This window comes from Sardina pilchardus, chromosome 12 (genome assembly GCF_963854185.1).
Source record: "Sardina pilchardus chromosome 12, fSarPil1.1, whole genome shotgun sequence".
Lineage (NCBI taxonomy): Eukaryota > Metazoa > Chordata > Actinopteri > Clupeiformes > Clupeidae > Sardina > Sardina pilchardus.
Genome location: NC_085005.1, coordinates 24,488,948 through 24,502,315, shown reverse-complemented (window position 1 = coordinate 24,502,315; position 13,368 = coordinate 24,488,948). Strand labels below are relative to the sequence as shown.

The 13,368-nt window shown below is 40.0% G+C and overlaps 1 protein-coding gene across 1 annotated transcript; it reads left to right on the top strand.

Moving 5' to 3' along the window:
* On the top strand, nucleotides 1–10,528 carry LOC134097570 (protein phosphatase 1 regulatory subunit 14B-like). Its single transcript, XM_062550465.1, has 4 exons — nucleotides 1–489; nucleotides 8,588–8,668; nucleotides 8,938–8,970; nucleotides 9,314–10,528. The coding sequence occupies exons 1-4, from the start codon at nucleotides 304–306 to the stop codon at nucleotides 9,380–9,382; spliced, it is 369 nt and encodes a 122-aa protein (XP_062406449.1). The 5' UTR covers nucleotides 1–303; the 3' UTR covers nucleotides 9,383–10,528.
* The last annotated feature ends 2,840 nt before the right edge of the window (nucleotides 10,529–13,368 follow it).

The window sequence follows — 13,368 nt, the reverse complement described above, 5'->3', positions numbered from 1 at the left end:
AGGAGGAGGAGCTGGGACACTCTCAGGGAAAACAAGAAAGAGAGAGAAAGCAGTTGTCTGGACCAGCTGATTCACTGGAGTTCCCTCTCTATCAGCTGTTTCTCTCCTCATCCCCCTCACCTGACTCATCCCTCTCTCTCCTTCTCTCTCTCTCTCCTCTCTCTCTCTTTCTCTCTCTCTCTCTCTCTCTCTCTCTCTCTCTCTCCTCTCTCTCTCTCTCTCTCCGTGTCCAGTTGCTCGGGGCTGCTTTGGGCGGGTGGGTCGTGGAAGCGGGTGGTGGTTCTCGTGCGCTGGGTGTCCGTCATGGCCTCGGAGACGGGGTCCCACCCCAGGGTGGTGTTCGAGAGCCCGCGGAAGGAGGAAGACGAGGAGCCCCCCGGGCGGCGCCTGGGCAAGCTGACGGTCAAGTACGACCGCAAGGACCTGCAGCGGCGCCTCGACATCGAGGAGTGGATTGAGGGCCAGCTGCACCTGCTGTTCGACTGTGAGGTGAGAGGGAGAGAGTGAGAGAGAGAGAGAACGAGAGATTTGATATTATCTTCATATCTTTATGTTTTCTGTATTTTTGTTATGTGTGTGGTTTGGCAATACTTTTTCTATTTGACTGGCCATGGCAATAAAGCTCATTGATTTGAATTGAGAGGGACAGTGGGGAACACTTTAGGTTGACAGTTACGTTTCTTCAAGTTTTGAACTGATTCTAGTTTTCCTTTAAGTTTAGGGGTTAAAGTTTTTGTGGGATGTGGCATGTTTCCTTATGAGAATTGTTCAAGTGATTCACAATCAGTTTCCAATCAAGTGCTATTCCCAGCCAAAATGCACCTAACACAAGCCGTTGACAGTTGAGGAAAGTTAGGAGGGGAAGGCAAGGGATGGTCTAATTAATCACCTTCCAGCTGGTCTATACATTGTGTACCGGAAATTAAGCCTGCGCTTCAACAATACATTTGATTGGATCAGAGAACCGTGAGATTGACAGAGAGAGTATCGTAAGGGTCTGATCACGAGCACAGAAGAGCAGTGTGTTTAGCTAATGCACATGCTAGGTTCTCTAACTCTTTGTATCAAATAGCCATAGGCTCAGGGAGGCATGCTTAGCCTCTCTGAGTAGGTGACCTATTTAACTATAAACCGTGGCCAACAACATGGTGTGAGTGTGTGTGTGTGTGTGTGTGTGTGTGTGTGTGTGTGTGTGTAGTTCAATTTCTCTGCGGCTTGCGTGAATTAACCTGCCTTATTTGCCGGTGCTAATGCATACAGTGTTACAGCCCTGAGATCTGAGAGTGAGAGGGATAAAGAAGGATATAGAATGTGTAGATTTACTCGCGTTGGCCCTGTGCCCTATTTTCTCTCTCCAGTTTTTCTGAAAACAAGCGATGGCACTTTTTATTATTCATACGACCATATTTGAATGTAAATTATAGATGTGCAGCTTCACTTTTATTACAGAATTCATAACTTCCCCTGAGGCATTCACTCAGTGTATAGTGCTTTTGAATTTTGGGTCAGAGTATTATTGCAGGTTCAATACATTTATCAATATATATTGCAATATATTGCATGCAATATACAGACATTGGCTTGAACAATGACATGCAGTAACACATAACCTAGAATGACTATAATTGGTGGTATTGTCTCACAATTTCATACCATAAAGAGACCAATGATAGGTGATGGGAACAGACATTTGTTTTTCCCATTTGGAACCAGATATGGGTATGTCTAGTATTGTCTTTTGACTTTTTAATGGGGCTTTCAGGAAAAGGTCAGTCACAGCACACTAGCGGCATTGGCGGGCTCGTTGTCAGTATCTGTTCCTCATCGCTGAGGTAGCTTTTGCCAATGCAGGCACCGCTCCCGGGTTAAGTAGCTTTGCCAAAGTAATCACTACTCCCAGTCCCAAATACCAGAGGTCTTCATAACTGGGATCCAGTCCAATCGCACATCAAATAATCAGTCGTATTTTTCCAATGTTTCCATACCAGTCAGCGCCTGGCAGCTTTTGAAGGTTCAAAATAGCTTCTGTTGTCAAAACCAAAAGTATTTCTGCAATAAAGGAAATAATGGAAAGTCAATGTAGACTGTAAATTATTTTCATATTGTTGGTTCTATCAGGTCTTCTCTTACACTCTTCAACATTTCTGATTAAGAACTTAGAGAAGAATAACATGTTTTCACTATTCCTTCAATGTTTAATCATTAAGGGAAAAACAACAAAGCCTACATGTTGCACATTTTAAAGGTGTTACTTGAAGGACAGGCTTTTGGTTTTCACTGCCTCCAAGTGGGAGCCTCAGGAGTGTAACTGTTGTCCTCGCGTTTTTCTTTTAAACGTTTCTTATAAAAATGATATATCAGTTATCAACAATGACAAGCCAGCTGGCGCTCTCTCTCCCTTTCGTGCGCGCTCAAATGCTTCCCCAATTACGTTATGACTAACGTTATGAGTAACATAACACAAATTAGATTTGATGCAAAAGAGATGTCAAAGAGTATCATCTCTATGTAACATGCTGTTTTGATATTGACATTGTAAATGTTCTCTAAGAAGAGTGTAAAACAGTTTGCAGTAATGTTAACCACAACGTCGTTGCTGGAAAGAAATAGCGAACAGCCAATGATAATCTAAGTGTGGCGGGCCAGATCTATGATAAACTAATGTATGCTCGGCCGCATTAAAGTGCTTGGCAGGCCGCAGTTGGGCCGCGGGCCGTAGTTTGGACACCCCTGCTCTATCTCAGAGTCATTGGTCTTAACTAGGAGGACTGTTATGGCTTGTGCTTGTAGAGCCATATTCAGTGTTCAGTATCTGTCGACTTGTGTTCAGAAAGCAACCCTTTTGTCATTAATTTAGATCCTCAATTTAAAGAATTCCATGTAAGCACTCTAAGCATGCTGGACTGGGGTTATGAAACTGTGAGGGCATGTCTTATTGTAGCAATTTTAAGGTCTTTACAGTGACCTTATCTCTGCCCACAGCTGGGGAGATTCAAAGTGTCTGGTCATGAGTCAGGCCTTCAGACAGGTTTCGCTTTTAATCGAGATAGAGTTAGCTACTTTTTACCTCCACCAAGGATTCATTCTCTTCGCCATTCAATTTTGGGTGTGATCCGTATCACCGTCTGAATCCAGGAGGCGGTTATGTTTTAGCTTGGCGGAGGTTTGCGCTCTCTGAGTGCTTTTCTAGTAATGAGCATGTTTTTACTCTATCCCCTCAGTGACTATGTATGGATAGCATAGAGGCAAAGAAGGCATCATAAATCTCATAGATACCTGATGGCACATTGATCTGGGGAACACAACGTACGTACGTGCCTGCCTGCCTGCCTGCCTGCTCCACAGAGAACACATGGCTAGAGAGTGCAAGAGTATAAAGTGCATCTAACTGCATATAACAGGAGACATTTCTCTCTCTCTCTTTCTGTATATCTCCCTTTCTCTCTCTCTCTCTCTCTCTCTCTCTCTCTCTCTCTCTCTGTATCTCTCTTTCTCTCACTGTTCCTTTGTGGCCTAGAGTGTGTAGCTTTTGTGTAGCTGTCTGACATACGGGCTCCTTTGTCTGATCTAATGAATAAAAATGCCAGACTACTGTACTGGAGACAGAGAGGGAGTTCATGTCAGGACCTAAGCATGTGATCTGCTTTCTTTTGCTCTCCATGAGACAGCACAAAACTTTATCTAACATAAGACAACAGAATGGTTTGTTGATAAAAAAACAATAAAATAATATGAATAAGCTTGAAGAATAGATTTTTTTTTTTCAAACCCCTTTCTGCATGATTTGTATGTGCGTCTTTTGAGTGTTGACATCTGTCAACATAATTTCTGTCTGCTTTGATGTGTTGACAAGTGACAAGCGTAGGCACCCCTCTTCCACAAACATCTCAATGTCACTTCTCATCCGTCTACCATGCAATTGATGCACAAGCTCTGGGTACATAAGAATGTGTGCACTGGCTAACAACTAAACTACTTTGGCTCATGAATGATTTCGTTTCACATTTTATGATTTAATTGTACTATCGTTATTATTTAATCACAGATATATGGAGGGGGGGTCATTATTGTTTGCATTTTTGTTATTGTGAGAGCATCAGTCTTCTGTTAGTTTACACTAAGAATATTTGTGTCGCTCAATTTTGATTTGATCAGCTAAGATGTTTGTTGTGTAAGAGAGTTGTCAGTTTCTTTTTCCAGTTAGGCATTCCTATCATTCCCAGATATCTCCGAGCACTAACTGTTCTCGATAAAGATAACTCCAGCAATAAGCCGTGCCAATAACCTGAGCTACATACCCCTAATGACTCTTATCTCAAAACAGTCAGTGCACAAGCATTGAAAGTTGCTGTGACATACACACAGTGAAACTGCTATTTCTTTGTTTTCTGATTTTCACATACAAAGAAACCACACTCTCATGTGTCATTATATCTCCCCTTTCCAGCTATTCCACAGCACTCTTTGCAGAGCTGCATAATTCATATGAATAGACCATAATTACAGCTATTCATACAATCGGAATAGATAAATGGATCGGGTCACTGTGACAGTAAGGCTTAATCACTTGTTTTGATCAAAGGACAGACCAGCAGCTTTGCTTGATGAGTCCATCAACAGGACTCGTGATTAATAACAAGATCATATCATAGATCAAGAAGGTTCACACAAGTACAAAGCCCCGGTCACTGGCTATATGCCCATTATAGGACATTTGCAGTATAAATGGTGAATCAAAAATGTTTGCTGCGTAAATAGGCATTTCAAAACGTTTTGTAAACAAAATGTAATTGAATTTGACAATGTTCAGAGATACAAATGTTTTATAATCTCTAAATTGCTCTTGCTCTTATGAAGTTATAACCTCTTCAGTTGACTAGACAACACTCTGTATGGGTTACAGTGGTAAACTACTGTATAAACTATTGGTTGTGTTTTTTCCCGGAAGTCCTTTTTTCTCCGAACATAGGAAATGGCTCCACCACAGCATGAAGTGGTACTGACAGTGACAGGGCACTCACCGTCGCAGGAAGCGTGATAAACGCAGACACATTGAGCTTTATCTCAGCGAGCAGAAGCTCAACAGTGAGTGAGGACTCCACTTCCACCACGATACCCCGATTCCACCCTCCGCAGCTCTCCACACATATATGGAGACATGAAAGTTTAAACCAAGTGCTGCTGTACTGTAGTTGTTTTAAAGCAACACAACACTCCAATGAAGATCTGACAGATTGAAACGTCAGTTTATTCATAAATTGGTTGCACCGAGGATCAAGCAGTGTTGCACTTTTCTTTGCTCCTATTCTCTTTCTTTACAACACAACACAACTAGTTAGCTACAACACTATTTTTTTACACTCCGAAAGTTTTTTACACTTCAAACTCTTTTTGATAGTGCGCTAACCTAAATGTGGAGAAAGATATTGCCACCTGGAACACCTGGTATTGCTCTATACAATCTGTAGCCTACCATGCAAGAACATGACTGTCAATTTTGAGTCCATTTTCGACACACATCTTATACCCAGTGCGTTTTGACCACAGAGCAACAGAGCAATTGATGGGAAATAAACACCAATTCTTCCACGGTGTTCCTCTAAGGTACCGGAGCCCTGACTGACTCTGAGCAGTGATATCATATGGCCCTGTGGAGGTGATTAGTCCTGTGCACTGTGCTGCGCCACTGCTCTGCTAATTGAACTCAAAATAGGTCAGTGATGACTCAGACTCCTGTAATTACTGATGTGAGTGTGTGTGTGTGTGTGTGTGTGTGTGTGTGTGTGTGTGTGTGTGTGTGTGTGTGTGTGTGTGTGTGTGTGTGTGTGTGTGTGTCTTGGTCTTCGGGGAGAGCATTAGGTGGAGGCCTGTTTGTGTTCCACCCACAGCTTCCCCATCCATCAGTTGATGGGTTTCAGCCTTCGGCTCACCCACTCCCTTCCGTTTCAGCCTGCTGAAAGATGATGGACAATTTGACCACTTTAGACAAAGCAAGGGCTTGCCAGTTCATTGGCCTTGTAGGCCAGTCAATCTAGAGTTTGACCCATAACTAATTGCAATAGTAATCATTCCAAGTTTTTTGTGATCCCTAGGTATATCTAATTAACATGTAAAAAATCTACCATTCATATTTAGTGGAACATACTTTTTTTCAAGGTCAAAGATAGCAATTTCCAATGCATTTTGCCATTGGGATTTACTACTGGTGAAATGGGTAAAATGTTTAACTATACATATCAAATTGAAACTTTCACAGTTGTTTACTCACATTAAGGCAAAGATTTTTTGCATTACAAGTTTTCTGAAATGTGATGTTTAGATATGCAAATGAGACCAGTTTTGCCTAAATATGCCATAATTTGCATATATTTCTAGAAAACTAAATCTGAACAATAGGTACAGTCAGCTTCAAAATAATTGCTGCATTTGCTTCTATATTGGATACCAAAAGCCTTTGCAAAGGGAATATTAGATATTACTTCATATCACCCCAGAAATGAGGAAATCAAGTCAAGTCAAAATCAATGCGTTTCAATGGAAGAACATTATAGAACAAATGATTGTCAATGATATGGTATGATGGAAGTATCTCAGTGCATGCCAACTCACTTGATATGTTGTCTAAAGGTCAATATCTTCCTTATGTGACTTGGCATGCATTGAGATACTTCCATCATACCATATCATTGACAATCATTTGTTCTATAATGTTCTTCCATTGAAACGCATTGATTTTGACTTGACTTGATTTCCTCATTTCTGGGGTGATATGAAGTAATATCTAATATTCCCTTTGCATAGGCTTTTGGTATCCAATATAGAAGCAAAATGCAGCAATTATTTTGAAGCTGACTGTACCTATTGTTCAAATTTAGTTTTCTAGAAATATATGCAAATTATTGCATATTTAGGTAAAACTGGTCTCATTTGCATATCTAAACATCACATTTCAGAAAACTTGCAATACAAAAAATATTTGCCTTAATGTGAGTAAACAACTGTGAAAGTTTCAATTTGATATCTATAGTTTAAATGTTTACCCATTTCACCTGTAGTAAATCCCAATGGCAAAATGCATTGGAAATTGCTACCTTTGACCTTGAATAAAAGTATGTTCCACTAAATATAAATGGGTAGATTTTTAATCTGTGATGCAGGAGGGTTTAAGGATCAATAAAAAGTATGAACCATTACTATTGCAATTAGTTTACGTTTTGGCCCTTTTTTAAGCTAGATTGACTGGCCTAGCATAGCCTAAACCAAAGATCCTTAATTACTCCGCTTTAACCCTCTCTGCCTAAACCCAAATCAAGAAATGGTTACGATCAGGTATTTAGGTATTTCATTTTGTGTGCTATCGGCGTATTTATGTGAGCACCATATGCTGAATTTGATTAAAACCGGGCTATACTGGAGTCCATGTAAACATAGTGACAGCAGCTATATACTACCATGGACCAAATCGAGCAGGCTGCTGGGAACATCAAATAATCATCAGATCCCAGCGTGCGAGCGAGGCGGTCGTTTCCCCCCCCCCCAGGGGAGTGTCCAGAGCCTACGCCGCAGGCCACAACAGGAGTCCATTTTCTCAGGAAGTGGGCCAGAGATTGATATTTCCTCTCTCCCTCCCTCCCTCCCTCCCTCCCCTGTGCTCTCTCTTTCTCTTTCTTTCTTCCAATTACATCTCCACTTTGTTGAATAATAGATGACAATAAATAATGGCCACTTGTGTACCAGCTGATAGGGACGGTGGTCTGTGGTGTGTCTTTATACTGTCATTGATTAACTCAGAAGAAGGACACTTGCAAAATGTCATTACACAACTTGCTGAGGCAGGGGGCCATTTATCTGATTGAGTTAAAGTTCTGCTTACCGCAGATCATTGATCCAATGCTTTCTTTTGATCAAAATTAGGCTAGAATATCAGAGCTTACATATATCCAGTATCTTATTGTGGTGGTATATCTGAGCTAGAAGTGGATTCTAAATACCTCAAATTGTTTCTGTTTTATTGTTATTGTTGTATTGTAGTAGAATGCACTGGTACAGAAAACTAACAAAAAAGCCACCTGTACCCCAAATTGTGTTTTCTGACTGGCTGTTTTGATTACACTATCAAACACCTTATATTTAAAAAATAATCGGTGTACGTGCAAGAGTGTCACCTCATCACTCTTAGACAATTTTGAGTTATGTGTCCATGTTGTACTTTTCAGAGAATGGCCTTCTTAGGAGAAGCACTAAACGCAAATGCACCACAGGCAGACCAGTCCTGTTTCTGTGTCCATAGGCTGTGAGGGAACCAGGCCCTCTGCGCACCCTGTGCATTCTGGGTAGTTTTTGGGTCTACACTGCAGGCCATCGGAACAAAAGATACTGTGTCCTGAACTGTGTGTTGGCGTTTGTGCGTGGGTCTCAAACAAAGCACCTCTCTCTGAAAGGAAACAGTCGACTCAACCCACACAATCCACACGTGTTTTTTTCTAAGACTGACTTCATATGACTCGTGGTAATAAAATGGATTTCCAGTGTTCAGCTTCGTGCCAAATCTTTTGTCTTGATCACCTGACTTAATCTTTCTTCCCAGGAGGATGATATCCCTGAATTGGAGATTGACATTGATGAGCTCTTGGATTTGTCTAATGAGGAACAGAAGTCAAAACTGCGGGTGAGAGCCTGAAATAAAGTGAAATAAAAATATATACATCAGTTGAAATAAGGCACTTCAACACATATGGGAATTCTTGCTCAACTGTTTTTTTTTTTCACAACAAAGCATTGATGCGCCTCATGGGATATTTCAATCACTCAGTGTGGCCAGTATGTGCGATGTACTGTACAGTGTGTTTGTGAAAATGCTTTAAAAAGCATCTGTTGATCCATTTGAATCTAACAGAGATTGATTAAAGTGTGCGTCCTGTTTCTTGCTTTCCATAGACACTCCTACATCAATGTGACAAGCCAAAAGAGGTAAGGCAAAGGGAATCAAACAATCAAACCAAAGTCAGGCAATCAAACCAAAGTCCAGCATGAATCCATCTGTGCAAGATGAATGAGTGGCATGAATGTAGATGTTCAAGGTGAAATAACAAACAAACACCTTTGGCTCACGATGCAAGCAGAACTTTGCAAAATGAGTGGCATGAATGTAGATGTTCAAGGTGAAATAACAAACAAACACCTTTGGCTCACGACGCAAGCATAATAAAGGGTTTAATAAGACATTTTGAGATGAAGCTGTGCTTCTGTTCTCATAATAATAATAATAATAATAAAAAGTTCCCCTTTAACCATGTGCTCTCTCCTGCACCAGGACTTCATCAATGGCTTACTGTACCGTATCAAGGGACTCCGTAAGATGTCTGGCAGCATGAAGAAATAAATCTAAGCTGAGAGAAGAGCTATAAAGCAGAAAAAATCAACATCTTCTGCTCTTAAAGGACCCAGGGGACACCCAGACTCCAGAATCCCTAAAGTAGATTCTGTTAATCACCAGTAGCCAAGGCTATGGAAGGCAACAGCCCATCCACATCAAGGATGATGTTCCGTTCACTGTTGCACATCCTGCCTGGGTTACTCCACATTCAGTTCATCGGTTGTGTGCGCGACACGTTGTACCTTGCAACCACTGTACACTGCAGTCACAAATCTGAATCTTGATGATGACTTGACTTGACTTGATGGAAAGCACACAAAGCAGCTATTAAAACTGTGCAGAGGTTCTGAGAAACAAAGCGCAACGTTTTCTTAGTCTTCAACTACAACAGTGTCAAGTTCATGCGAGTGGGCCAACCTATGGTTTCAGCAAAATACTAGATTAACTGACTAAATTAACAATATTGGAAATCTTATTTTGCTCTTATTCAGTGTCCTTATAAACAAAGGCAAACATATTATAAGACATGTATGAGATGAATAATGAAATGATAACTAGTTCTCAGCTATAGGCCATTCCATACCTGGCCAGTCTATATCATGCATATTCAAATCCTCTGTAAACCACACCAATTCCAAACACCAAACAACTTTTAAAATGATCATCAACTCACCGTTTGGTGTTAGCTGGCATAGAGATGTGGCATATCTTTCAGGGTTACAGAAAAAAAAAACATGTAAAGTGCTGTGTTTGTTCTCTGAGGACAGCTTGTACTAGGCCAAATGGCTACATCCCTAGAACATAGAAGTCAATGATTTGACTACATACCATAATAAATTAAAGCAAACGTGGACTTTAGTGTGTCTCATTAACAAAACAGTCAATACAATATTCTGTTTACAGTAGTAATGGAACAGTAAATACCATATTGTGCTGTTGTGGTTATTTGTTTTTATTTTATTTTGAAGAATGTATTGTGATTACTGATTTGTTCAAGTAATATGTGTTGTCCCATGGCCTATTTGTACAGCGAAAACTATTCTCACTAGTTTGAACACTTTTTTCTCCCTCTGAGTATATATTTAAAGAAATTTCTTGTCTTTTTTTGCTGACACAAATATCAAATGTATTAAAGTAAAAGGTGAAATGTGACTGATTGCTTGTTTTCCCTCTCTCTCTCTCTCTCTGATGGTTCAGCACAGGGTTAGAAAACTGTTCTAAAATCCTGCGCATCAAGCCCACACTGCTGCACGCCGTGTCCGGTGGGTGCAGGCATTTAGTTCTGTTCATAAATCATATAAAGTTTTCCTTTCATAAGTCATATAATCCCCCTGCCCCTCTTTCTTTGTCTCTCCCCACTTTCTGATGGCATGTTGGAACATGATTTTGCTGTTGTCGGTCAGCTAAAACTGATATGTGATACAGTTTAACCACTAGAGGGAGTTACCAATAGATGAGCACTAAGTTTCAGACGCTGTTCTCGGGAAGGCCCAGTAGATGAAATCACAACAATCTCTCCAGTAGTAGTCGATTCTGTTGACTTGCATTCATCCAGCGCAAATCAACACGCCAATCAAAGTGGCAACAACATGTTTTCAGCATATCCTTTTTCTTTTTTTTGTTTTCCATATTGATTGACCATGACATATTTGCAGGCAACTAAGGTCACCATTATCACTAGACCGGCATCCATTTTTATAGCAGTTCAATCAACCAAGATAAAACACAACTGCTCAGATATTACAGTAGTGTTATTGTCCAATGAACTAGGTAACCAATGAAAGGAGGTCAGTAGGCATTATGTTGTTTTCCACAAAATGGTGCTTAAATCGTTCTTTTCATATGATTCCATAAACAACTATAACTTTTCACATCTAGTGAAAATGTTCTTCACATTGCAAATTGTTCTTCAGAAAGCCTATTTTCATACCTGTTTTTCCTAAATGGTTCTTCAAATAACTATCGTCTTGAGGATTCTTTGAAGCACTACAAATGGTTATTCTATGGCATCACTCTGAAGAACCCATTTTAATATGATTATTTGTTACAGTGTACCAAATACTAGAAAAGCACTCAGAGAGCGCAGACCTCCGCCAAGCGAAAACATAACCGTCTCCTGGATCAAGACGGTGATGGCATTGAGTTTCAGATGCTGTTCTCATTCCCAGAATTTAATCTTCCTTGGGTCATTTAAGACCTTCCCTGAAAATGTCATCGAAATCCATCCATAACTTTTTGAGATATCTTGCGAACAGACAAACAAACAAACAAACAGACAGACAGACAGATGAACAAACAAACAAAAACCTGATGTTAAATTCCTAGTGTTATAGGTGATTTCACACAGTGGTCAATCAACAACCAGGCCTATTAACAAAAACAAAATCACTAACAAGCGGCAGCAACATCCTTCAAGAGAATTTCCTTGGGGCTATCAAGCAGGTACCCTTTGTCATCCGTGTTTCACTGAATTACAGTGACACCTTCAGAAGGCTCAACAATGTCCAAGACCAATCCTCCTCCACACTCATGATGGGTTGTGAATCAACAAATACTGACAAATTCTTCAATCACTTCCCTTTGTTGCTGTGTAACTTCAAGCATAATCAAAGGAAGTCACTGGACTTCTCTTCTCTCTTGTATGACGTCCACAGGGACAATCAGAGGATATCACTTTAAGGCCTGTGCTCTTGATCAAAGGCTGGGACAGTGACACGGCAATCCATTCTCCCACTATTTGCATTTGTTGGAAATCAAATCATCTCCAGCCTGTTAAAGAATAACAACATCAGATGTATGTTCTGATCAATGTCAATAGTCAATGGTGGACATTCAGATGCCAGTTGTTGTTTTTTTTTTTTTTTCCAGTTTCATGAAATCTCATGCAGTACTGAGTGTGAGTGAATGTTTAAAATATAATCAACTTTGTAGTTACTAACTTATATAATTGTGATAATATAATTAACTCTTGTCTAGACTGCAGTGGATATGTATAACCTGATCAATGTCACTATTAATGTGATCATTCAGGTGCTATGACACACAATTATTTTTGCATGTATGTTTTTTTGGCCCACAAAGGTTGCTTTGTTGGTGTTTTTGTTTTTGATGGTAAATAGGTGTGGTTGTTGATTGGTTGCTATGGGAAATCCCCTGCCTATAGCACAAGGAATTTAACATCTCTCTTGTGTGTAGCTGGAAAGTGGTTGAGAATTGTTATTTCTTAATTACATATAGACATGTTGATGTATTCTTCTCTCATTTCATTTCTAAAGTATTAATATCTGCCCTGCCTTCATAACATGAGCCACTAAGAAGGGATTCTTGTTTCAAGCACATGACAACTTCTTTTTCAAGAGATAATGAATTGATAGTAAGCTCATCAGTCAGGATGGCTTGCCTCAGCTTGTGTTATGCAACATGAGTGTATGCTACAGAGTCTTGCGGCCCAACTTATCTGTTAAGCGTGTCCTCTCCATTGTGCAGGTGAGAGCACAAGACTGAAAATGTGATTTGCAGAGACTTCTGTCATTGTAGGCAAAAGGTTACAATGACATAATAACCTTTGCACTAGTCTACTAGTCACCTTTCTTAAACAAGCATTTCCTTATTTTTCATTCCTGTTTTCAAATTTTATTGCCTGCAATTACAGACCTGTAATTGCTGCAGTGCAGACATAACGTACATGTCTATAGGTGACTCATTAGTCTCATCAGCCTTGTCATTTTCATTTCAGTGATAATGTGATAATAAAACAAGCAAATACTGTAGTGGCATTCATCCAGGCATCTCAGAGAGAGTGACTCAATATAGCTCAAAATGAGATACACATACCGCTGCAATTCAAAGATGGCGGGTGGAATTCTATTCCTTTTCCTTTAGCCTCCATCACATTATAAGATGTTAGATATTTCAGATCCATTCATGCAATTGTAAGTTATTTTCAAAATATGCTTTTTAACATAAATGCTCACTTCATGGACATCGGATTT